Below are 26,367 nucleotides of genomic sequence, written 5' to 3' on the forward strand. Positions count from 1 at the left end.
TGCTGCAGGAGCACACAGGGAAGCAGTGCTGGGCCTCAGAGATGTCCTGGCTGGGGCTGTGCCGGGCGCTGGCAGCGAGCACACACCCACAGCTCATCATTCTTTACAGGCTGGTCCCACTGAGGAAGTTCCAGGCTCTATTTTTACCTCTAAAGTTTAAATAATGACAATTTTTATTTTCCTCTGCTGACCCCTTCCTTTCCCAGCAGCCACTTGAAAAGCTCAACCGGTGAAAAAGGGCAAGAAATGTGTTTTCCTCTGTCACCAATGGTTAATTCCAAGGATGCTGCTCCACACAGGATGTCAAACATCACAACTCTGTTCCAGTCACAGCTCTGAGAATATTTCCTCCCTTTAGGCAAATGAAGGCTACAAAGGAAATAATATGCTCATGTCATAAACATCACAAACTATGAGGAATATAGATCTTTGGAGGGAAATGCATTCATCAGTTCTCATTATCCTATAAACTGCACCAGGAAAACAGTCCACAGTGTCCATTCCAACACACATCTTCCCACAGGAGTCACTGTACAATCTACCTTCTACTTTGCACCCCAAGTTCTACAAGTGGTCAGTGAGGATATACAACAGTTCTACAGAGAAATCACTCCAGTGGATACAGAAACGGGCCCTTTTGGGGTTAAATAAGATTTTCAATAGTTCCACAATGCTACATTCATGCTACCAAGTTCACTGAATTGGGATTTCACTTCAGGAAAGAGAAAGGAAGAACAGTTTGTCTGTCTCCAGTTAGGAGGTGAAAGGGTCAGAAAGGGAGAGAGTTTTGTGTCAGCATTTTAATCCTCCCACAACCATTTCCTTCTCCAGATAACATGACTTTGTGCTTCCATTGCACCTCTGGCTCCCACCTCTCACCTCAGAGCTGGTGGGAGCCACAACATTAAATAGTAATTGGCATAAATTTTGGGTTCTTTTTTTTTTTTTTTTTTTTACATCTGGCATTTCCTTCCAAAAGCTACAGACTGGTGCCTGTTCTTCCCTTCACTCCAAGTCTGGCAAACCTGAGTCCAGGGATGAGATGTGGCTCCCAAAGCTCCCGAGGTCAGGGCAGCTCCCAAGAGCTCCCAACCAGGGGGAGGCAACAGCCCACACCTCTTTGGTTCAGTATGTGGCTTTCAACAACTTTAAACCATCCCTCTCCACTTATTCCTCTCCTTACGTGTATGTACATTATTTCTTCAAAATAGTTTTGCTATAAAACTGCCATAAATGTAAAGGGTTCAGCAGTTCTAGCCAGGGACCTGCTCCCCAAAATCACAACCACAGGGGGAGGAGGACTCTACAGATCAGAACAAGTAGTTCTTTTTGTAAGTAGTTAAAAGAAGATTTATACATATATTTTCCTTCACTTCACAATCAACTAATTTTAGATAACAGGAAATCAGGAAAACAAGGTAATCCTTCCCTGTTACTTCCTTTGCTTGTAAAAGAAGTAATTTGTGTCACCTCCCAGAATTGCCAGTGACCTACAGACTCTAAGTACTATTTATCCTCTGAAAGGACAGTCAAATGTGAAAAAAAAGCCCTTCCCAAAACAAAAAGCACCCCTTGACCTGACCAAACAAAAAGTAAACAGATTCCAAAATGTATCATCAAATATCAAGACCTGGGTTCTCAGGTCTGACAGAGCCTGGGGTTTTCTCTGTCCTGCTCAGGAAGGGAAGGGAACAGCTCAGACCAAGAAACAGGTCTTTCAGCAAGGAAAAAGAGGTGTTTTATGCACAAACAACTGGCAATCAAGTGAACACAGGGAAGATTCAAACTCATGCTCCAAACCTGTTCCTCCAGAAGCATTTCTCCCAAATGCCTCAGTGCACAGTCCCCTCAGAGGGGTCCCAACAGCTGCTCCTCGTGGCAGGTCGGGAAGGGAGCTCATCTCCCAGCACACAGCAAAGCACTGGCAGGAACAGGTAATTACCATGGCTATTAATTTCTAATTCATTTTTATACCACAGAGGGCCTGACAGAGGTTTCCCCAGCCAGGCCCCATATTCCTAACCTAAAGTATTTCAGCAAAACTAAAGTCCCATAGTTTTGCAAGCAGCAAAATAGAAAGTAATAAAGTTGTGGCTAATTGGAGGAGAACTATACATTCGTGAGAGCAGGTACAGTTAGTGCAACACAGCTACTCTGAAAGGAAGGAACCAAACCAATGCAGCAGACATGCAGGGTCTGCCAAGTTATGTTAAAACCATGTTTGCTGGTGATTAAATATGTCTACAGAAGATATATTACCAATCTGAATATATTTTCAAGCAGACCAGAAATACCTCATCTATTGGTTATGGTGTGTTATTTTTTAACTAATTAAATATTGAGAGGGATTTTTACCCCCACCCTTTGCTATAAAAATTGCACTTATTTTCTATTAAACAAAACAAAACAAAAAAAAGAAGATTTCAATTCTATATCCCAGTATATATTCACATGGAAACTGGGTTGTCTTGCTCTAAGCTTGCAGGAGTAGGTGTAGCAGTCCTTGCTCTCCGAGATCCTCAGCACAGAAGGTCCCAGCAGTACAACCCCCTCCTCCCTCTGTGCTCTGGTGACTTCTCCATCGTAGTGCATGGGTAACTGGGTTTATATTTTTTTTTTTGTAAGAAAACCTGAGCTTCAAAAGTCTTTAAAAGGACCTGGAATCAAATCTGGCCCATTCTGACCCAAAACAGCTCAGTTCTGCCAGGAACTCCATCCTGTCCTCGTTGCACACAGCTCCTCCTGAGACCCCAGGGCTCGGACTGGGGCCAGCCAGGGTCACCCCCTTTCCCTCCAGTCTCTCTTGACCCAGGAGACTCTCCTTGGACACGCTTCCGAGGGCTCCTCCTCCCCTGCCTTTAGCACTGCTGCTCCCGTGGGGCTCTGAAGGGCTCCCTGTGCCAATAAAAAAGTCTCTCTGCAATAAGCATGACTTCTTGGACACTGGTGATGAGCTTCCTCTTGCAAAGTCTTCTCCAGCTCATAAAATGTCATCGTAATCCAATAGTTTCGAGTGCTGGCGGGTCTTCCAGAGGCGGTAAAGGCGGAAGTCAAAGTAAGTCTCGATCATTTGCTTACCTAGAAGTGAAATGGAGCAGAGGGGTCACACCCTGCAGCACGGGGGACACAGGGGAGAGGCCACAGCACCACAAAAACCCCAGCAGGTTTGTGGGCAGGGCACAGGAACCCATGCAGACACTTCCCTGGGGGAACACTGGCATTGGGCACCTGCCCCGGGGCACGCGGAGGTGCCCGTGAGAACCAAACATCTTTTCAGATCTCCTCAACCATGAATGGCTCCTTGTAATCCCCTGGCAGGGTTTGTCCATGGGGGAAGGAACTGAGCACAAAGTCTGTCTCCAGACTTTGACCTCTCTGCTCTGAGTGCTGAGCTGGGGCCAGGGGCTGGGGAGGATCAGCCACAGGGACTTCAGAAACTACAAACCAAGAGTTAACTCATTGTAAAGACTTGTGGGAAACACTAAAAATAATTAACACTGAAAATTTGAACAAAAATATGCCTTTTTTTTTAAATTACCAGGCCATCTCTGTGCTGCAGGCTGTCTCTGCTCCCAGCAATGAGCTCACAGGACACACCAGTGCCAGCTCTGAGCCCCTCTGATCAAAGGGGGGTCTCACAGGCACCCACAGAGCAAGGGCAGTGCCCAGGAGGCAGTGGGTGCATTGGAAAATGCAAGGGCAAACAACCCTGCACTCAGACAGGGCTTAAGGAGGGGATTTTCGCTTGTGAGGCCTGATTAAGATTAGTTTTAGATGACTTTGCAAAGGATTAGGAGGGTACAGTATTACTGTGTCCCAGACTGACCAAGGGGATAAATTCAGCCGTGTTCTTCAGCCCTCCTGGAAGATCAACTGCTCAGTGCCTGCACACAGAGCCCACTGCCTGCCTGCTGAGCTGCCCACAAACCTGGGAATCTCCCTGCAAGCTGCTCTTGGACACATGTCCAAGCATGTTCCCCGTGGGATCTCTGCAGGCAGCGGGTACAGCTGCTCCAGCCCTTGGCAGGACACACACACAGAACTGAGAATCTGGTTTAGTAGAAAGTGTCCCTGCCCATGGAACTGGATGAGCTTTAAGGTCCCTTCCAACACAAACCAGTCTGGGACTCTGTGATTCCATGAACTCTGTGCAGCACCAAAGTGCTCAACTCCTGCACATTCCTGAGGGAGAGGGGAGTTCAGAATAACCCAGCAGTGCTGAGGCCAGCTGGGAGCAGCTGAGGAAGCACCCACAGCCTGATGCTGTGTGGTTTTATTTGCCAAGAGAACAAAGTGCCAAGGAATACAGCAGACACAAAAAACAAAGGCAAACTCAGAATCTGCTGCTTGTAAAACCTCACCAGTTACCGACACTGAGCAGAGAACAGGAAAAATCCTGTAGCCCCTTGAAACATCTTGAGCTACAGGCAGAAAAGGGGAAAAAAGCCAAGAGACTGAGCTGTAGAAAGGCTCTGATGGGTCATATCCCAGTTGCTTGTTGATGACACAACTCTTTCAGTGCCAGTGGTTTGAGCCCTGGAGAACCTGGCTACAGAAAAGGTTCTGCTCCATGTGCATTTCTCCCACATATTCCTCATGTCCTAGTATTAACAGATCTCCTACACTCAGCTTGGAAAGCTGCCCACTTTGCACTGCCAGTGGCCTGGGACAGGGCTCTGGAGCCTCAGGCACAGGACAGATGAAGTGTGAACATGGAGGAACTGCGAGGGGAAACCCAGGAAAACATGGTGGTTACAGGCAAAACAAAGACCATGGCAGGACTTAAGGCAGCTCAAAACTGCTTTTTCAGGAAGATGCCCCCCTGAAGGAGGCAGGCTGGTTAGGAGGGTGTGTGTCTTTGTAAAGAAAATAAATTACCTTGAGCTGATAGTTCAAGTGGAGACTCAAAGGCAACCCTATAAGGATTCATTAAGTTTTTCAGATTCTGAAATAGCTGAAAGGAAAATATATCAAAGTTAGCAGCTGAAAACAGAGATGACTCCTGGGGACCCAGAATTGATCCAGAAGCTCCTACCTTCTCCCCATTGGGGTTTCCAAGAACATAGCAGCCCATGATGTGGATGATATTTGGTTCAGGATTGATTTTACTCATCAGCCGGCTCAACCTCTTCCAGAAGCTGGAAAAAACAGGAAAAAACAGAATAAATAATTAAAATATAAAGTATCTCTCCTCATAGGCATGATTTATCCCAAGGATGTGTGCACACACCATTTAGAAGGTGTTCAGGAAAAGCCATTGGATCTTAGACAGGGAAGAGCAGTGGCAGAGCACGGGCCTGAGGAGCAGGTCCAAGTCATGTGCCTGAGAAGGAGGAGCAGCCCACTGAGCCAAGGAAGCTCCAAGGTGAAGAGAAGGGAGCAAAGTCCACCAGGAGTGCTCCTGGAGTGACAGCTTTACTAAGCATCCCCTCCAGTTTCCTCTCTCCCATTTCTATCAACAACTGCCCTTTCTACTCACCAGTGTTCTCAGTGCACTGGTTCATTTCCATGGCAGGAAATCAGCAGGGAGCAGCTGGAGAAGTTGTTGTTCTCCACAGCTACAGAGGCAACACAAGCCCAGGCTGCTCCATGTCAGCCTGTGCTTGGTGCTGGTCACAGACCCAGTTTAGGTGTTGTGACTGTGACCAGGAACCTGGTGGGATGTGAAACACAACCCTGGGCAGAGGGTTGGAGCTGGGGGGGGCTCTAAAGCCCAGCAGTTCCTCCATGGGTTTCCCAACCAGCCTGCAGCCTCAGGTTTCCTCAGGACAGCCTCCCAAGGAACACACAAGCTGCATGGAGACATTCACTGCCAAGCTCCCAAATTTTCAGCTGTGTGTTCACAGCTTTCTGAAGATCCCTGATTTATTGGCTTGGGAGCAGTTATGATGCCTGGAATGTGTTCAGAATCGTGTATGTGCACAAGTGCTCAAAGATTTTACAGCCAGTGTTTGTGCCAGAGCACGGGATTGCTGAGCAGACGTTGATTTTAATACTCAGTTCTCTCGCCAACAAAAAGTTGTGTAGGAACAGGTTGGTGTAACATCCTCTCCCCCACAGCCAAGCACCATTAGCCAAGGAAGTCTGAGCCAGCAAAAGTGAGTAGGCAGCAAAGCAGGCAAAGCTTAACTCTACAAGGAGAAGCAAAATTGCCTCAGCAATCCCAGCTGACAGGCTGGCATGTTAGTGAAAAGCCTCCTCAGTAAGAGGCTGGACTTTGAGCAGGCTTTGCAGAGACAAATTCCACTTCCCCCTGACCAGAGACAGCTGTGGGGGAACACTCTGGATTTCTGCCACTGGTGTCTGCTCAGCAATGCCACTGCAGCCACTGCTGAGCACCAGAGGCTCAAGGGGCATGTTCTGGTTTCTGGTCAGCACAGCCGTTGTTAGGAGAGGAAATACCTTTTTTTTAATTTTTTTGATAGTCTCTAGTCTAGAGAGACACTAAATAGCAGATAGAAGCACAAATCTCCTGGTGACCAGGGCTGCAGCTCTGTCACCTTTGCATCTCCCCCTGAACGAGCTTCAACCTGCTGACAGCCCCTCCTCATCCCCTGAATAACCCACCCCAGCTCCTTTCACCTCTTCTGCTTGGCCATGTGCTGCAAACATTGAGCAAACCCAGCAGGAAAACTCCATGCAAGTCCAGAACACAACAGAGCCACTCACAGGATCAGATCTTCCTCCTTCTCCACTTTGGCAAAAGTGGCGACTTTGTTCTTTAACAGGTATAAGTGCCCGGGACCTCCCTGCAAGAGAGACGCAGCCACGTGGAAACCCCTTTGCACAGGCCCCGGGGATAAAAATCCTGGATGCATTTCCTGCCCTGCCCAGCCATTCCCGGAGCTGCCACAAGGGAGCAGGGCAGCCACGCTGGGAACCCCCCGCAGCAGGCACCGGCTCAGGGCACATCCACACATGGGGAGTGGGGGGGTTGGAGTCTCCAGTTTTTACTGTTCTGTGCCCACCTTGCTCTAGAAAGGCACAATAATAGACAAAAATCGTCGGTGTGAGTCACTGGAGAGTAATAGGGAAGACAAGAAAGTCTGTGTCATTTGGGGACAAGGGACATCCCCTGTCACTGGGGGACCTGCCGTGGTGGGCAGAGGAGAAGCTGAGCACAGCAGGGATAAACAGGAAAGGGATGATGGCACTGCAGAGGAACTGGCCTTGGGCAGCAAAAGGCATAAACAGACTGAGCACAGCACCAGGAACATTAAAAGCCACAATCTCTAGGTCAGTGTGCAGCAAACCTGCCATGCTGCAGCACAGGGGACACGGGAGGGAGTTCAAGTCAGGTTCTCTTCCTCATTTCTCATGTCAAGGTTCCCTGCACAGCTGCTGGGGAAGTCCAAAGCTGACCACCCCGGGGAACAGGAGACTTGGGAAGGAAAGCCCCAGCAAGCCACAGATCCAGCAGGGCTTGAACCTGTCCAAGCCACAGCTCCAGCCTGTACCCTGACCCCTCTCCTGCCTCCACTGGCCTCCAGCTCCCAGCTGAGCCATCTGCCAGTCTGACCCACAGCTTGCACCACTGTCACTGTCACACTGGAACTGGATGGAAACCATAACCATGACACTGCAAATGCTTGTTCCTGTCTCTGGAATCCCCTTTTGAGGTCTGTGCTGATGCTGGTTTGCCTGGGGTTCCTCAAGAGCAGCTGAGAACCAGCCCAGCTCTTGACCTGGCCACACCAAATCAGGTTTGAGTTCCTGCTGTCACAGCAACTCCAGCCTGCTCAGTGTCTGGGAAACGGGAAGTGAAAGCTGGGCACTGGCAGTTACCCCAATGGAACCTGACTTTGGAATATTGCTTCCTTCATTCTCCCTGTAGAAAAAGACAAATTTGTAAGAAATCACCCAAGCACTTAAAAACTTTCACATACCTGGCAAAATATCAGCATCTTCCAGATTTTGCAGCCTTTGCGATAAATGTTAAGTTTCTTCTCTATTTCCTCTGCAAAAAAACCCCAAATATGATAGAAAATATGAACCATGGAGGAGGTTAAAAATCAATCTTATTTCTTTCCACTTCAGTCCTGCAGGCAGGAGGCTGAGCTGGGAGAGCTGCTCAGCACCTACATGCCGGGGATGCTGTGGGAAGCAGGAATCCCAGTGTGTCACAGGGCAGGGGAGGGATGGTGCAGCACCAGGCACTGCTCTGACCATGGCACTGGAGCAGAGCCAGCCCTCCTGACCCTGTTCATGCTCCCACCCACCACACAGGTGCAATGAACAGGTACCTGCTGCCCTGTGCCTCAGTTTCCCTTCCACAAACCAGGAGTTTGGCATAGAAAATGAGCCACAGAAGTGAAGGTTTATTACAGCAGCACATCCAAGAGCAGCTGACTGTCTGTCATGTGTCACTGGGGTGGCAAAACCACCTTTATGAGTGGCAGCTGAGGCACAGGGCAGCTGAGTGACTGACACATTGATGGGTTACATTCACAATGGGCAGGAAGCAAGAAAGGGAAATAACACTCACGTACCTAAGATGTCATCAAAGGTGGCATGTTCATGGTCCTGGAAACCAAGACAGAGGACACACAAAGGTTCACTGTCACTACATCAGCTCCCATGACAGCATTATGGTCTCTAATATTGCACACAATCCCATTCCCAGGCCAACAGATGCTCTAAGAGCAGTTACACCAACTGAAGGCTGGTAGTGACAGCACAGCAATCACCACCCTAAATCACATTTCAGCACAGAAGCTGAAGGCTCAACTGCCCATGAAGACCAAATCCACCCAAAGGCTTGGAGATGAAGGCTGCAGACACATCCAAAGCACAGACTGTCCATCAGATGCAGTCAGCACCAGCAATGCCTATTTGCCTCTTGGCCCACATTTTGCAGCCAGTTTTCCCCACGTCCAAGCTGGCTGACAAACATCCCAACACAGTGCCTCTGGCACAGCAGGATCATCAGGACAACTGCACAACTCCCCAAGGAAGGGAGGCAGCAAGGCTGAGCCCCCAGCAGCACTGCCTGCTGCACACAGGGCTCTCTGGGCTGTCAGTCCCACCTTCCCTTTCAAATTAAGTGAATAAGTCATTAGGAAAAAGAGACCCATGACTCCTTCCTGCTGTTTCAGACACCTGCTCAGGCCAGATTCCCAGAGAAAAATCAGAGTTAAATTAGTGACTGGCAGGGATGCACCACAGCTCGTGGGGTGATGGGGTTTGTGTTCACTGCTGAGCTCTGAAGTCCTGCTCATCCCAAGGATGAGCATAAGGAGGAGCCCTAAGCCTGACAATGCAGAGCTCTGCCTGTGATCCAACCTGCCCTTGATAACCTCCCCATGCAGCTTGGCTGGGCCTGAAGAGCCCAACAACTCCCATGTGCCATTTTCACTCCACCTTCCTGTTCTGCCCAGACCTGAGCCCCCACAAAGCCACCCCAGACCCCAAAACTGGGTTCAGCACAGCCCCAGCCCCTCCCTGGCAGCTCTTCCAAATCACACCAGTGCTTTGGAGAGACCATAACAGGAACTATCAAATAAAAAATTCCCAATATGAAGCCTGTTCCCAGCCACAGCAGAAGGGATTTACTTACATAGAGGATGGGGATGATGGAGGGGTCGTCCCTGCGGATAATGGTTGGGACATACTCTGCTTTGGGCACCTTGGAAGAAATGAGCTGGAAGAGATAAAAAAAAGGTGCAATAGCATGAGGAGAAGGTAGTACAGTGTGGACAGAAGCACATAATCCATGCTAACAGTGCCCTGGCAGCTAATCCAGCCTCTCTGCATCCCTGTGGAAGGTATTCCAGCCTTTGTTCCACCACAGAGCATCCCAGGCCTGTCAAGTACCCCCTGTGTCACCATCTCCTGGACCCCAACATGGGAGCACACAGCTCTGCCTCACAGGCAGCAGAGAGAACAGTTTGGGAAGGGAAGCTGGTGTGCACAGAGGATGTGTCATCAGGAATGGCTGTATCCCCAGGAATGGCTGTATCCCCAGGAATGGCTGTATCCCAGTAAGGATCCCTCCTGTACAGCCTCCCTTCTGGCTGTAGGGAGTGCAGGGAGTGTTCAAAAGGCAGGAGTGGCTGGCTGCTGGTGGGACACTGCATCAGGCTCAGGGTCACAGGCATCAGGAAGGTATCTGGCAACTCTGGCTGAAGGTTCAGGTGGCTCCAGCAGCACCAGAGCCCCAACTGTGCTGTGATTCCAGGCACCTCCATTCATCCCCGGGAGAGCAGAGCAGGCAGTGCTGCTGGTGGACTGGGAAGTGCAGCCTGGCTTCCAGCTGGGGCTGGTGCCCAAGCCCCCCATCCCAGTAGGCAGCACATCTGTGCTCCAGCCACATGGAGTTATTGGGACACTTCTGAAGCAGCACAGATTTTATATATATATATATATATATATACACACACATATATATATACACACACTCCATATATATATCCAGGGATGGACAACCACCACACACACAGTCTCCATGTCCTTCACTCTTCCCAGATCTTAGCAGGACCCATTCAAACCCAGCACTGCTGTGCTGGACTGGCAGTGCTGCCCTGACAACAGGCTGGAAGCCTCAGACCCCATTGTGCCTCGTGCATGTGGCCAAGAAGGGATGTGTGAGAACCTGGCCCTGTCTGCCAAACCCCACAGAGCAGAGCAGGGGAGCACAGGGGGAAGGCTGGAATCAAGGAATAGCAAGAGAGAGAAACCATCCCAAGGAATGACATGCAGCTTCAAAGTAAATCAGGCAAGTAACAACAGGAGAGAGGGACTGCTGGGACTGGGGACTCAGGTCTCCATTTTCAGGGTTAAACAGACTCAGGCTGACTTGACTCTGTGTTGGTGTCAGTCCTGCTCTGATCTGGATTACAGGTCCTTCCTTCTAGTTTTTTGTCAACACATTAACCCCAGCAATAACAGCTCTGAACACTGTGTCATGTCTTGGCTGATCTCTGGGTGACCCTCACACACACCTGAGGCATTGCCTACATAACAGACTTGCCTCTTCCCATGGAGACCCTAAACTTAGCTCTGAAAGGACAGACAGAGCCTGAGTAGACACAGGCAGCTGAGCTGGAAACCCTCACCATTATTTTTGGTGGAATAAAGTCTTCTCCGTCACATGCCATGGCTTCAAGTTCCTTTTCTGCTTCCCAGTTCAAGTCGAAGTCACCCTCCAGAGTGCCGCAGGAATCCTGAAGGTCATGGCCTGCCAGGACACAGGGAGCATTACCAGGGCAGAACAGCCTTCCCCATCCATCCTGGCAGCTTCCTCCCAGGAGGCTCCACAAGCCACCAGACTTGTGCCCTCCTGCCTTCCCCAGAGGGACAGACACCACACTTTGGGGCTGGTGTCTCCAAACAGACAGACACGGAACGGATGGAGAGTGCACGAAGAGCTCCACACCACATATCACAGAGCTTCATCACCCTCACAGTCACCAGGCTCAGCTTTCACAACAGTCACCCTGTCATTCCAGAAATGGAGAAGGAGACAGAACACAGACAGGCTCTCTACACTTCAGCATTGCCAAGCTGATAAGCAAAAGTTCAAAGACTTCAAAGCTGGTCTCCTTGTAGTAATTACTGCTCTGACTACATCTTTTGAGGGATTGTAAAGCAAATCTGCCTTGTTGGTCAGACTGATCCTGGCAGAGAATTCTTAGAGCGTGCGTGAGGACAGCTGCAGCAAACACATCATAGTGCAACAGTGGACTTGAATTTGCTCTCCAAACTGACCTTACCTGTTGTCCTTCAATGCCTCCTGGGGAAAAAAACATCTGGAAGGAATATAATTGACCATTAAAGGTTAAAAATAGAGATGGTTCCTGGACTGAGGAAAGAGAACCGAGGTGCCTCTCTTTGTGCCTGTCGGGATGTCCGAGTGTCGCTGGGCAGTGCCTGCAGCCTGTCTGAACCATGGCTTTTCCTCTGGTTAGCTGAGGGAGCAGGGAGGGATCAGACTGCCAAGCAGCAAGCAGGTCATGTTTTGAACTTGGCCTGCCTTTCACACACCTCCCCCTACAGCTAGCAGGGCCAGATCTCACGCTTACCTGGTAGGTCAGGTCATTTCATTAGTGAAATCCATTTCAACATGGGCAAACTCATAACCACCGAGTTCCTGCCTACAGGCTTTGTAAAATCTTTGTAAAATCTTTGTAAAACAGCCATTCCCTCTATAAGAATACAGTGGGAAGATGCTGGCATTTCCTCCTGTAAATTAGCACAACAGCATCTCAGTCCCCACAAGCAGAACATGGCAGCACTACTGGGGATTCCCAGAGGAATTCCTGGCAGCCCAAATGAAGATCATCACCTATCAAGCCTGACCTGTGCAGGCAGCACGGCCAGGAAATCAAAGCTCCATTTCACAGAGCATTTCAGTTGTTCTGGAGCTATTCCAGCCTAGAGAAGAGCTCAGAAGGGGCTCCTGCATGGGAAGCCAAGTCAGCCCCACTCTGGTGAAGGTAGGCGTGGACTGGAGAGCTTCCAGGTGGGTTGTTTGGGTCCCAAGGAAATAAGGGACGATGGGAACAGAGGGCTGTAAGAGAGCTGTAGCACTACTATCCTTTGGCAACTGCTTAATAACCTGAGGTTAGCTGGGTTGTGCTCTACAAACGAATAGAGGGACACACAGATGAACAGGTACATACACCTGGAGCGTTACGTGCTCCGATCTCAGGAAACTAAAAGGATCACAGACAGGACAGAAGGGCACAGAGGAGTTACTCCAGTGGGACTCCAGTCAACACCTCCACTGGAGGGTTTGCCCACAAGAGGAAGGACTCAGAACTCACTTTCTCGAGAGTCATGGAAGGAATCAGCTTTGATGGGAGTCGGGTCACTCCAGGACCTGCTGAAGCTCCTCTCACGCCGTTCGGCAAAGGCTAGGATAAAACCAGAGCAGGACATTAACAGATCCCAAAGCCACCTCTGCTGCTGCCACCAAACAAAACAGCCAGTAGATTTCCACCAAAGCCACACATCACAGACTCCCCTGGGCTTGTCCTTCCACTTGCCAAACGTGAGTCCTTTCCACACAGCAAACACGGGTCTCTCTTCTACACAGCCCAGACAAAGTGCCCTGCAGAGGACAGGGTGGGTAACACAGAAAGTGGATGACACTTGATGGTCTCTCCTTAAATGGCTCACAGCTCAAACCTCGATTTAACAAAGCTATTCCAGTGTCCCAGTGTAAGTGCTTGGACTCAAAGGCCTCCCAGGAAGATGCACTGCACAGCTAATGACCTCTATGACCAGAAGAAGGCAGTAGTTCTCCAGGCAGTTCTCTCTTCATGTTCTTCATCCCTTCATCCCAATCCGAGCTGGACCAAACAGCAGGACAGGAATGTCTCTGGAAATCTCATGCTTTCTAACTTTCATTGCAAAAGAGGAAATCCTTCAGCCTTTGCTCGCCTGCACTGTTGTGAGCACTACCTCTGGTTTGTTTTCTTTTCCCAAGGAGTATTGTATTGTTTGTGCTGGCATTTCCCAGTCGGAATCCAGGGAGCTTGGCCCAGCTGGCTGCACCACAGGCAAATTCCTGGGAAGTGCCAACCACCATGTCTGACTTGGCAAGCCCATGTGAGAGCCATTATGCCGACATTAACAGGTACTTACAGCCACTAATACCTATTTCTGGTGGCAGACAGGGAGTTTGCAGCAGGGTATCGAGTAACAGCAGCACAGGAATCCACTGCAGGTCTGTATCACAAGAGCTGAGAAGCAACCTGTCCCCTCCTGCAGTGTGTCCAGGGTGGGTGTGACCTGTCCCCTCCTGCAGTGTGTCCAGGTGGGTGTGACCTGTCCCCTCCTGCAGTGTGTCCAGGGTCGGTGTGACCTGTCCCCTCCTGCAGTGTGTCCAGGGTGGGTGTGACCTGTCCCCTCCTGCAGTGTGTCCAGGGTGGGTGTCCAGGGAGAGAAATCACATCTTCAGTTCTTCAGGTGACCTCCATCCTCAGTTTGCATTTAAACCAGGCACTGAGGTATTGTGCACACAAAGAAAGCTTTGAAAACATGACCCCAGAGTTCCAGAGGCAGAGACATGCCTGAGCTTCCCCACAGTTCTGGGGGAGGTGAGCCCTGGCCACGTCAGGCAGTGCTAACTCAGATGCCAACAAAGACTCTGGAAAGGGCAAAGCTCTTTGCTGATCACTTCCCACAGCATATGAGAGAGGAAAGAATGCAAATTGAACTCAGCAGTGCTTTGCTGTGGGAAGTCTGTACACGATGCCTGGCCAGGGGGTGGGAAGAACAAGCTGTTTTCCATTCTGGAGCAATCCTCAGCTCTCAGGAGCAGGTTACACCACTCTCAGCCCACTTCACAGAGACAAGGGTGCTGCCCCAACCAAGTTATGAAGGAGTGTTGCCTTCTGCAGAGAAAGGGAACTGCCATTTCCCAGGCCTAAGAGGGGATTTCTTCCCCAGTGAGGCACAACACTCCCTTATTTCCCCCTTGCTCCAGTCTCTTCCCTGTTCTTCTTCTTCCTCCCTTCCATCATCCTCTTAGCTCCCAGCAGGCAACTTTCCCCAGGTCCTGCTGTGGAGATGGCAGTGGGAGAAGGAGACAGCCAGCAGCCTGCATGGCACAGGGAGCACTGAGCACCCCAGGAGGCACAGCTGGTCCCAGCTGCAGGGGAGCCCAGGCAGTGCTTCCAGCTCTGCTCAACTCCCAGCTCGGGTTCTCCTCACAAGCCTCCACCAAAACCCACACGCAGGGCAAGGATGCTGCAGCTTTCCTTCCATTCCTTGCACCAAAGATCTCCCACAGCCAAAGCAGAGGGTCCTTGGAAGTAACTTTCAGGCTGCTTGGAGACATCCACGTGTCCCAGAGACTTGCAGCAGCCTGGCCTTCATTTTTGCAGGATAAATGGCACCAGCAGGTCAAATCCTCTCTCCAGCCCAGTGCCAGGTCCTTTCCACCCAGAGCTGCACGTGACAGAGCTCCCCATGTCCCTCCAGCACAAACCCCAGCTCCTCACAGCCACAGCCCACAGGTGCTCACTTACTTTGTGCTTTAACCCTTCGGCTCCCCACCATGCGGAGGTGCTTCCGAAAATTCCTGAAAGAAAGGCCAAACACAACCTTTGAGGAAGGTGACACGAAGCAACACCTGGGCCCAGCAGGACTGAAAAAACGGGAGGAACAAAACCAAAATGGGGATGATGGTGTATTTCCTTCTGGGCTTTCAAAAGCTGGAGATCAGGTCCCCAGTGCTGGGGACTATTGTGAGCTCCCTGGCACGGGGCAAGGGGGGTCCTACATGGCACCCCTTGCTCTCAGCCCACTCTCCTGTTCCTGTGACTGAGGCACAGCTGTGCTGTACCTTGCTGAGTGCACCCACTGCCCATGCTGGAAATGCTCCCTCTTCTCCTAGTGAAGAGCAGTGCCTGCTCCCCTCTATCCTGCTTCAGCAGGAGTGTGAGGTGCCCAGGTTCTGCACACACCATGCTTGTGGCTGTGCTCATCCCCAAACACTGCAGCTGCTCAGATCTCACCCCTGCTGTTGGGAACCATGCTGGGAAGGCTGGAGCAGGCTGTCCCTCCTTGGACAGCAGCACTGAGCAATGCTGGCTGTCCCCAGGGACCTGCTCTCTGCTGCAGCTGCCACCCCCCACTGCCCTGCCCAGGACTCACAGGCAGGGCCAGAGGGGCTGCAGAGCACACAGCTCCAGGGAAAACCCATAGAGGGTAATCCCTGGGGAGCAGCTACACCCCACAGTCAGGTCTGTGTAAAACAGTGTCCTGGCCACGCCTGAGAGGCCGTGGCAAAGGGATTCTTTGTCCAGCCCCTCCGAGAGCAAGGGACCTGTTTCCTTTAGTTTCTCATCACTCACCAAGGCAGGAACAGGACAGGAATCAAACAGGAAGAGACAGAGGGGGGAGCAGCATGTGGACTACCAAGAGAAGTGTCACCCCTCCACGAACCCTACTTAGTCAGGGTGACTTCACCCCACAGTGCAGCCCCAGGATGTCAGGGAACCTACATGGAATGAGGAAGCTTTCCTGGATTCCCTTCTGCCCCCCAACACACACCACAGACACCAAGCAACAGAGACTCCAGCTGGTGAAAGGGGTCAATGCCAAGTTGTCTGGCTCACACACAGGTTAGTGGGGTGAGTAGGGACATGTTACAACCATGCAGATGCTTTAGCACTGGACCAGGAGACACTTCCAGCACCAATGTGAAGTTGTTCAGAGAAATTTGGATACCTCTGCTCCTGTACAGGGAGATCCACACAAACACAGTCCTTGTGGGAGAGCACTTAACCCACATCACCCTCTGCACTTCCCCACTTAGGCCCTGGATCCCTTGTTGTCATCAGGATCCAAATTCAGCAACTCAAGAAGGAAAACTAGCAGCTGGAAGCAACACGATTTCATGCCAAATTTCCATCTGCACTTGGGCTATTAATGTTTTCCAAAGATTTATTATATCTGTAATTGAGTACATGAAGAGTCACTGCTGTGGATCAGAAAACTACCCCTTTAGACACATCTACTGACACATCTGAGCTGGCTCAACACACAAAGCCTTCTGGGGTGCACCATGACTGATAGTGGGGTCTGTCCTACTGTGCATTAGATTCAAATCCAAATAAATACAACATTTTAAGGGAACTAGGGCTGCGCTTTACACAAAGAAAAAGTCTTAGATATATGTTATAACTCATCAGAATGAAAATCTTTGTGGTCCACTGTGAGCCCAAGACCAAACCAGACACTGAGCACCAATGTTAACTGCCAAGGCCACTGTTACATCCTTTGGGTTTTTGGTATTTTGGAGTAAAATCCCCTTTTCTGTTAAACGCTCAGTTGTCCTCTCCACAGAGGAGATTCTTCAGACCCTGAGGGCAGAGGGGTAAAGCAGTGCTTGCCACAGAAAAACACTGCTCCCAGCTGCCCAGACAGCTTGGGTTCTCCCATGAGAGACCTAAATCCTGCTCAGAGCAGCTCCAGGGAGAGTCCAGCTGCTCAGGGTTAACCACCACACTAAACGCTCAGAGAATGGGATGAAGAACTTCTGCTCCTTCTCATCTCTTCTAGAAAAAACAGCACTTTGGAAAGGAGGTGCAAGCCTGGGACTGACTCCTAATGTGGGCATCCTGTGGGCATCCAGATCCTTCTGAGGGCTTTTTGCAGCTGTCTGGGTCCTCAGACCCCTCTGTACGTGCATGTCAGCACGGCAGGACTGGCTCTGGGGAAGGTGCAACCTGCTCTGTGAGCAGTGGGGCTCCATAAACCTGCCCAGCCTTCCTGCCTGGCTCCTGCAACTGCACCAAAACCCCTGTGTCCCTTATCACTTGCAAGATCTTTTCACCCATCACAACACAACCAGCAATCCTCAAGTTTCAGTGACAAAATCTCCTTGTTACTCCCTTTTCTGACCAGTGCTGCTCCTGACAGGCTCCAGTTTGCCTGACGGGCACGACCCCACGACACCTCCAGGGTCTCCATCCCAGGTATCCCTCCAGGGTCTCCACCCCAGCCAGAGGGCCTCCAAAACACCACAGCCTCACTCCACACCCTGCAGCTCTGCCCACAGTGGGTCACCACACTGTGCAGAGAAGCCTTTTCTCTACCCACATTCCTGGCAGCACCTCTCCCATTCCCCTCCCTGGCTGTTCGGGTACACGGTTCACTCTGGGCATCCCTGAGTCCCAAGGCAGCATCCCTGGGTGCCATGCCATGCAATCCAGCCTCCCTGGGCACCAGAGCCATCCCTGTGTGCCAGGCCACACAAACCAGCCTCCCAGGGTCAAGGACTGAAGGGGCTGGGCAACAACAACTGAACCCCAAAACCCCCGAGGCCATGACACAACAAGCACCCAGAAGTGAGGTGGGGCTGGGGTCTGCCTCACTCCCTGGAGAAGGGAGCTGAACACTGTCAGCAGTCCTTGTAACTGGGCAGGGTCTGCTTCCACAAGGCCCAGCCAACATCCCATCACTGCTGTCCTCCCTCCTCTTTGGGACATGATAAACACAGATGTGCTCCTGCTGTGCAGCCCTGCCTGGACCTTCAGTCCAGGAGGTGAAGGGACATCCTGGCCACCCAACACAAGGATGAGGTGACTCCATCCTCTCCCCTCACAGCACCACCAAGGCACACAGCTCCTGCTCCTGTACTCACAGCCCACATGAACAAGCCACTTCCTCACCAAGACTTGCCTCTGTCTTCCAGATTCTGAGAAATCTCCCTCTTTTTAAAGATCCACTGTCTATTTGTTGAGAGCGTCTTTAGTACTGATTTTTATTTCTCTTCATTCTTGTTTTAAAAAAACACACCACCCTTGAGCTGCTAAAAAAAAAGTCTGCCTGGCAATTTCCCAGATAAAAAAACCTGATGTTTTTCTCCCACTTGGTTTTGAGCAGTGAAGTCATCATGGCAGTTTTTAAGCAATGACACAAACACTGTGTTACCCTTTTTAGTAGGCTGCCAAAATACACGAGCCTTGGCACATTTAAAAAAACAAACCAGTTCTGATTCCCACTGTGGGTAAGTGATGTGCCATAGGAGGCCTGCAGAGGGAAATCAGGCCTTTGTGTAATACATGGAAAAGGAAAAGGAATCAGTCCCCAACCCCCTTTTTTCCCTATTATTGGAAAAAAAAAAGATTAAAAAACAGGTTTCTTGTCACTAGAGATGTTAATTTTGCCTAAGTCTGATTTTTGTAGATGCAGCAGCAGCACAAAAAAGTATTCAGCTAACCTCAACCAAATCCTGCCCATGGCAGAGGAGTTGGAAGTAGATGTTGTTCAAGGTCCCTTCCAACCCAAACCATTGTATAATGACATAAAATTCCAAGTATTTGGGAGAAGGCTGGGAAATTGCATCTTTAATTTTTTAAATTTTTCTGCCTGAGACACAGATCATGTATATTAAATCTGGAATGTTATAAGAAACTTGACAGTGTTCTTTAAGAAGATGGAGATCAGCTCTTCACCTCCACAGTTCCTACACGGCCACTGCCAGTGTCCCTATGGACAGCACACAGACAGGGACACAGCCAATGCCATCAGGGTTCACTGCTGACACCCAAAGGGCCCATGCAACACCAGGCAGGGTCACACTCCGGGAGGGAAGGGGCCCTACCTCTGGATAACAGCTGCGGAATCATTCTCCCGTTTCCGTCTCTTCCTCTCTGCGTAGCCCCTGAACGCCCTGGGAAACCATTTCAAGCCATTAACCAACTCCACAGCTTTGAACTGCAGAGGACACGGAACACAGACAGGAAAGCTCTCAGCAGACAACAGAGACTGTGCTGCCCAGGGATGGACAGCCCTGAGTGCGGGGCAGGGCCAGGCAGAACTCACCAAACCACAGCTCCTCACTCCCCAGGGCAGGGGCTGGACAAGCAAAGATCAGAGCGTGGCCCAAAGACCAGGGCTGAGCAGCCCCATCCCTGCTACAGAGAATGGACCTGGGAGCTGCAGACACAGCCCCTCTGCACACCAGGACTGAGAGGGATAAAAGTGTGCCAACAACTGGGGTCTGCACCTCGAAGATGGGGACGGTTGTGGTGTGATCCATGTAGGCCTACAGGTGTAGCCACCTAACCTCCTGCCAGCTGAGACAGCCCCTGGCACAGGGAAAGCATGAGTGGATATGATGGACAGGAGAGGAGAGGAGAGTTTATCCAGGACACCAACAGACAAGGAAATAAAAACTGAAGATTATACTTACGAGATGCTACAGATTCCAGGAGAGGCAGGGAAAAAGAAAGAGAAGAGGAATTCGTTAGTGCTCAGCCCCAGCCAGTGTTCTGAGGGAATTCTCACTCCAGAAGGAATACTTCTTGTTAGGTGGAAGGAAATTGCTTTTGAAATTAAACATTTCTCAGTGGTGAGAACTCCAACTTGACAGAGCTTTCTCCTCCCTGGGGCAGTGCTGACATGTGGCCTGGATGCCAAGTGAGCTCCACGCAGACCCAGAGAAAATGCAGATGTACAAGAGCTGGATGTGGCCCATCAGGGTGCACCTCCACAGGCTTCTGGAGCAGGGACAGCACTGGAGCAGAGCCCAGGGATACCTGGGGAGCCACCCCAACACCTCAGGGAGGTGCCCTGAACTTCTGGAGATGTTTCTGTACAGTTTCTGGAGGCAGCACAGAACCTCCAGAAATGGTAACCAAGGGGGTTGTGCTCCTCAAGGGTTTCCTTAGGACACCATTCCCCAAATCTTTGGCCTTCAAGCCCTGTAAGCCCTGCCATGGGCCATCATCTTGCAACAAATCTGCCCAGCAAATTTGCATTCAGAGAGCAAAGGATGTGCCCAAAGGTAATGTGCTGGTTTTGTGCATGGTTTGTGGGTCAGATCAGAACAGTAAAACACCATCAACTGTTCCCAGCCAACATTTTTAAAGAGTTTTTTTCTGGGGAATGCAGCTACTCTGCCCCTCAATGTTGGATCCATCCCTCCCTGCAGCAATCCTTACAGGTCTGATCCAGTCTGAGTTATCCCAAGATCAACAATCAGCCCCTTTTCAGGATTTGAGAAGAGAAAAGTATGAGGGAAAGAAGAAATATGAAACAGATTACAAAAAGGACACCAGATTAGACAAGAAGAAAACAGAGAGAGCAGGAGAGCTGAGGGAGTCCCAGACATTGGAAGAAGCACACAGGGGAAAAAGGGACAAGGCTGGAGAAGGGCCTTGGAAGGCAGGACATTGTCTCATTTTCCTCACTGCTTGCCTTGGTTTTCCAGTCAGGTAGGAAATAACTGAAGCCAGGAAGACAAAACTTCCTGACAAGTTGGGTACAACCTGGAAATGAGGCTTTCCTTGCTCCCTTCAGCCTTTTGAGAACTGTCTCCTCCCAATGCAAAACAACCAGGGGCACCAAATCCTGCATGGAGTGTGGAGGGACAGGCTCTTCCAACTCACATCCCATCATACTTTGCAGGGATTTTAGGGATAACTTCTTCATATGACCAGACCAGTGCAGAACTGCAGGGCTACATCTTATCCCATAGAAAGGGGATGTCTCTGGAATGAGCAATGCAGGGAAAACCTGGAATAACCTTCCCTCGGGGAAGTGGGTGCAGCAGAAGGAAGTGGTGGAGGGTCTCAGCTGGTGCTCCCAGAGGACCCTCCCTCTGCATGGCAGCCAGGGCCAGGGCAGTGTCACACACAAAACAAGGGAAGCACAGAGAACTGAGCAGCCCAAGGAGTTAAAGAAGGTAAAACCAAATAAATGAGAACAATAGGAAAAAACTAATCAGTGGAACGAAAATTAATAAGAGACAAGTTTCTCTCTCTCTCAGCCCTGGACTGTGATGCCAAACACCCAACTGGAGGCTCTCAGACACAGCTCTGAGCAGGCTGTGGGCTCTGAGATGCACACAAAAGCCATGGTAGGGGTTCACTTACGCTTGCATAGTTGTAGTAGCGGTGTGAAAACTGAAGAGGTTCTCCTTTGGGAACCAGGTTCGTATGGGGACATCATCTGGAAGAGACAGAGAGCAAAGCCTGAGCATCCAGAGGGCACAGACATCCTTCAGACCACCAGACTTCCCAAGCTCTTTCTCTTATGACATTTTTTTTTCAGCATCCTGCCCTGTACTGAGCAGGAGTCTCATCCTCCTCATATATATGCACACTGCCACCCAGTGCTCTGTAAATTGGTGCTAAGCCTGTCTATCAGGCTACTAAATGAAGAATAAAAGCTCTATCCTAAGCACAGAAGATTAGAGTAATCCAGGAATTACAGAAGTGACATTTGAACCGGGGAAAAAAAAAACAACAGTGGAAAGAAACATTTTTCATTAAAAGCATTTTCCAGTCTCTGCTTTTTCCTTTATACCGTTAATTTGAAATGTCCCATTCCTCCAGTTCTTTCTGACACAGCCTCTGGTAGAAGCCTCTCCTGAGAACTGTGAGCCTGAGATCTCTTTTGGTGCCACTGAAGTTTCAATAAACCCTTCACACACCTGCTCCTGGTGACCTTGCCCTCAGCAGCTCATCTGGTTTGGAAGTCAAGCTGCCCATCAGCTATAAATCCACAGGTAACTGGGCTGACTTGGTCACCTCTGTTTGTAAACTGCCCTGCCAAAACCAACTGTGGATTATTTCCTAATTCCAGGGCACCAGGACACTGCACCATCTTCACAGAATGATCACTAAGACCAAAAGCAGGCAGCAAAATAAGTCACTAATTACATGTGTGGGATGGTGGTGCCCAGGAGGAGGAACCTGTCCCTGAGAACTCTCAGCCTGGAGTCAGACAGGAGGAAAATCAGAGGGGGATTGAAATGCACTGACACAAGACTTGAGAGATCTCAGTGGACTGGATTCCTGGGATTTGGGGCTACCTGATTTTTCATCTTGCTTCACTCCCAATTTTGTGGCTTCCTTGCCCAATGCCTTGCCACATGTTGGTGTTGCTTCAGGCATTCAAGTTGCAGATCATTTGCAACTGTGGCATCTCAGCCATTAATATTCTGGCATTGTCAAGGTGTTTTTTAGCTCACTTTCATCATCTCAGACCCAGTCAAACCTCACATGTCCACTGCAGACATAATTCCTACAGACCAGCTATCTTACCAAATGTCTTGTACAGATCATCATATATTACAGACTGACCCTGCTACTCCCTGAAAGTACAAAAAGGGGCTGCAGTCACAGATGCAAAAACTGCTAACTGCAACTGGGGAGAGTTCCTTTGAAGTGAAGCTTCCCAGAAATCTATAGAAAGCTGTACCAAACACTCCTTCTCAGCTAAGAGTTTACATCAAGTCCTGTTTAAAGGCACCCTAAGGAAATATATATGTTAAATGAAAGCTGCATTCCAGTATGGTAAAGACTTGTGATGCAGTCCCTAAGTCTGCTCTCCTCCAAAACACAGAGAAGCAATGCAGAACAACTCAGACTGTAAAGGAATTACTTGTTTGAAGTCTCAAACCCACAGAAGTGGTGAAGGAGAAGTTGTACAAATTCCTTTTTAGCCAACAATTCTGTACAGACTTCTCAGGGGCTACACATCTCAAAGAACTGACATCTCTTGATGTATTTTACAGCTTTTAAGCCACTAGCTTTGGTTCAAAGCAAAGCTTATGAACAGCAGCTAATTTCCTTAGGAGCCTTTGCCTGGACCATCCCTGGGAGACTCCCCTCCTTTTCTCCCAGACAGGAGTCAATATAGGAAGGATATCCCTGTTCTACACACAGCACTCAATGGAGAATTAAGGATTTGGGACCCTTCAGAGATGTCTCTTTACCAGCCAGAGGTAGAACAGCAGGAGAGGAGCACACAGGTGGGGACTAGGCAGCACAGCTCAGCTCCAGAGCTCACCCACTGAATTAAAATTCAGACTATGGGTATGGCTGTTGCTGCCAGGAGTTTGCAGGCAGCAAACTCCTTTTTGGCCAGGCAGAGCAGCTTGTTCTCCTTTCATGTTGCATCAACTGTGATTACACAGTTGAGGGGCCATGGGCTTGGTGAGACTGGAGGAACACCAGCACCACAATCAGCATCTCCAGCCACTGCACCAAATCCCAGCACCACTGTCCATGGTGGATGTGGATCCATGAGTGGATGTGTCTGTGAGAGATGCTGGGAGCAGCCCAGGGGATGACAGCTTGTGCTTCCCTGGAATGGTGTAAACCCAGCATCAAAATCCATACTAAATGATGCCAGTCAGGCCTGGCTGTCATGAGTGTTGGTTGGCAGCAGCATGTCATGTAAATCCAAACAGAGCAGCAGCACTGCAGGGTGAACCTCTGGGGAAATCAGCCTCTCCCCCATCTCCCCTCTTCTCTGCTCCCTTTTCCTGCTAGCCAGGCATGAAGGACATGCCAGGGAATTCTTCTTGCAGCCTGTGCCACTCGTGCTGCTCAGTTCTCTGGTTCTCTCTGAGGGACAACACTTGGGTACAGAGCGCAAATGAGACCAAGCTGAGGAAAATTTCCTTCCACGGTGCCAGTGCTGTGATGGGATTTGGGCTCGGAGACACAGCCCTGCCTGTGCAGCCACACGTGCCACAACTCAGGGGCTTGAGAGAATCACCAAGGGGAGCTGCTGCCTGTTTGTATGAAACACAAACTACTCCTGGAGGCATCCACTGGCCCACTTTGTTCCCGTTTAAGTAACTGCTCTTGATATGTATTCAGAAAGACAGATCTCCATTTCACGTTGGTAACTGGCCCCAGCAAAAACTGCTGCCTAGTTAAAAACAGACACTAAACTCCAAGGCCCAGAAACAGAACATGGCATCTCCCTGCAGGATTTGCCAGGACACATTTTCCAGCAAACTGAGCAGTTTAGGTCCAGCTATGAGGAGTTAAACCCCTCCGTTAGTGATGTGGAACTTTCCTTTGGTTCTGCATCAAGTAACCTGCTTCAGTCCCACAGTACACAGTGCAATTTTGATTTGTTCAGATGTGCTAGTTTGGGATGGGATGAAGTTAATTTTCCTCACAGTAGGTGGTATGGGGCTGTGCTTTGGATTTGTGTTGAAATTTGTACTGAAATCCAGCCAGGCTGGACGGGGCTTGGAGCAACCTGGGCTGGTGGAAGGTGTCCCTGCCCATGGCAGGGTTGGAATGAGATGAGCTTTAAGGTCCCTTCCAACCCAAACCATTCCCTGATTCTCTGAAAACAGTGCTGATAATACTGGGATGTTTTGTTATCACTGAGCATCCCTGCCCATGGGGAATGGGGAATTAATTCCTTATTTTGCTTCATTTGCTTTACCCAAACTGTCTTTATCTCAGCCCACAAGTTTTCTCACCTTCACCCTTCCCCACCCCACCAGGGCAGTGACTGAGCAGCTGCTGAGGCCAGAGTTAAACCACGACATCAGGAGAGCTTTCAACACAAACCCACCAGCACTAGGCCAGGAAATCTTCCTTTTCTTAATTCAGTACACATCATGAGCCTGCAACCAAGTCAACTCAGCACCCTGACCTCCAGGAGACCAAGTCCCTGGGGTTGGGATCTACTTTCCTGAAAATACTTTCTTCTCCTGACCTCAGACAAGCTTTCTGGCTCTGTCACCACATGCAGAGCCATCTTTTTAACAAGGAAAACACTTAGGATCATAAAACCCTAAAAGGTTTCCACACAGAAAAACTCTTATCATTCCTTTTCTTGCATTTTAGCAATAAAAATAATAAAGTCTAAACTTGCACATGCAGTGTCTGATGTGAAGCCCAAAATATCCCAGGGAACAGAGGGAATAATGTTTAAAAACCATGTACAGGATTCCGTGGGACTGTAGTTGTTCTGCACATTTGATAATCACCTATTTTTTCACTACTATTCTTCAGTTTTAGGCCATATATTAATTTAGTTACATAATTTCAAGGATCTAAGCATGAAAGTACGGTCCAGAACCCAAACTTCGGTGATCTTACCTGTAGTAGACATCACTATGTTATTTACTAGGAAACTATGAACACAGGAAAGCTGGACAGTTTGATCTCCACAGTCCTTATACTCAATTTCTTCTCCAGGAGAAAACCTGGACCTTTCCTGGCTTGACTCTCTGCTCTAAAAGCCTGGATGTGTGTTTACAGAAAAAATCAGACAAATTAGGTCAGACTCTTTGCCAGCCACATACAGGCAAAGATGGACTGTGCACTAGTTTATAATTCAAAGCACACAGACTGACACATATTTGATTAATGGCTCAGTTTTTAAAGACAGCCAGGGATTTCTTTAATGTAATTGAATAATTACAAGCCCTATTCCCTGAGAACACTGAGCAAATGGATAGTGAGCAGGGAAGAAAGTTCAATACTGTGCTATCTGCTGAATTTATGGGAAGCCCATGAGGTGGCAGTACACGGGTTACCCTGTTAAAATGCTTCCAGCCACACAGATGAGCATTCTGGGGGACCCACCAAAGTGCAGAACACTGTAACCTGAGCTGAGGGTCCTACAGAGCACTGTGGCACATTCACAAAGATTTCCCCTGCCCCACATGAGACAGAGAGAGTCCTGCTCTGGGATGAGCAGGGATGAAGGTACTCAGACACAGCCCCTCCTCTCTTGCTCTTCCTTCCACAGAAAGAGAGCCCACAGAGCTCACCCTCACTGAGCTGCACGAAGGTGTCATGAAAACCACCCAGGTCAGCTGCTGCTCACCAGCTGGAAGGAGAGACAACAGAGCTTGGACAGCTGGCCCTTAGCTGAGCTCAGCTTATTTCAGACTCCTTCTCTGAAAATCCCTTTCCAGGAATGCTGGTGCAGGGCCTTGATTTGAAGCCGTGGGAGGACACTGAGGGCACTTGGGGTGTTCAGCTGGAGAAGAGGAGACTGAGGGGAGAGCTCAGGGCAGTTCCAGCTTCCTGGGGAGGGGCAGAGGAGGGCAGGGACTGAGCTCTGCTCTGGGGGGACCAGGGACAGCACCCAGGGAATGGTCTGGAGCTGTGTCAGGGCAGGGTCAGGTTGGATCTCAGG

General features: G+C 49.8%; 1 protein-coding gene across 4 annotated transcripts in view; it reads right to left on the bottom strand.

Annotated features, from left to right (window-relative positions):
* Positions 1 to 303: 303 nt before the first annotated feature.
* Positions 304 to 26,367, bottom strand: part of NSMF (NMDA receptor synaptonuclear signaling and neuronal migration factor) — a 47,087-nt gene continuing 21,023 nt past the window's right edge. The window contains exons 4-16 of one of the 4 annotated variants that reach the window (XM_051807984.1): positions 21,336 to 21,411; positions 19,652 to 19,657; positions 19,061 to 19,129; positions 14,976 to 15,028; positions 12,765 to 12,854; positions 11,055 to 11,176; positions 9,557 to 9,640; positions 8,490 to 8,523; positions 7,887 to 7,957; positions 6,670 to 6,749; positions 5,036 to 5,138; positions 4,879 to 4,954; positions 304 to 3,078 (exon numbers count right to left, since the gene is read on the bottom strand). In XM_051807984.1, the coding sequence (XP_051663944.1) occupies positions 2,981 to 3,078; positions 4,879 to 4,954; positions 5,036 to 5,138; positions 6,670 to 6,749; positions 7,887 to 7,957; positions 8,490 to 8,523; positions 9,557 to 9,640; positions 11,055 to 11,176; positions 12,765 to 12,854; positions 14,976 to 15,028; positions 19,061 to 19,129; positions 19,652 to 19,657; positions 21,336 to 21,411 (962 nt within the window). In that variant the 3' untranslated portion in view covers positions 304 to 2,980. The remainder of the gene's footprint in view (positions 3,079 to 4,878; positions 4,955 to 5,035; positions 5,139 to 6,669; positions 6,750 to 7,886; positions 7,958 to 8,489; positions 8,524 to 9,556; positions 9,641 to 11,054; positions 11,177 to 12,764; positions 12,855 to 14,975; positions 15,029 to 19,060; positions 19,130 to 19,651; positions 19,658 to 21,335; positions 21,412 to 26,367) is intronic. The other 3 variants (XM_051807985.1, XM_051807982.1, XM_051807983.1) reach the window with 3 other exon arrangements.

Source organism: Manacus candei, unplaced genomic scaffold (genome assembly GCF_025592945.1).
Source record: "Manacus candei isolate 608988 ecotype Guabito, Panama unplaced genomic scaffold, ASM2559294v1 h1tg000071l, whole genome shotgun sequence".
Lineage (NCBI taxonomy): Eukaryota > Metazoa > Chordata > Aves > Passeriformes > Pipridae > Manacus > Manacus candei.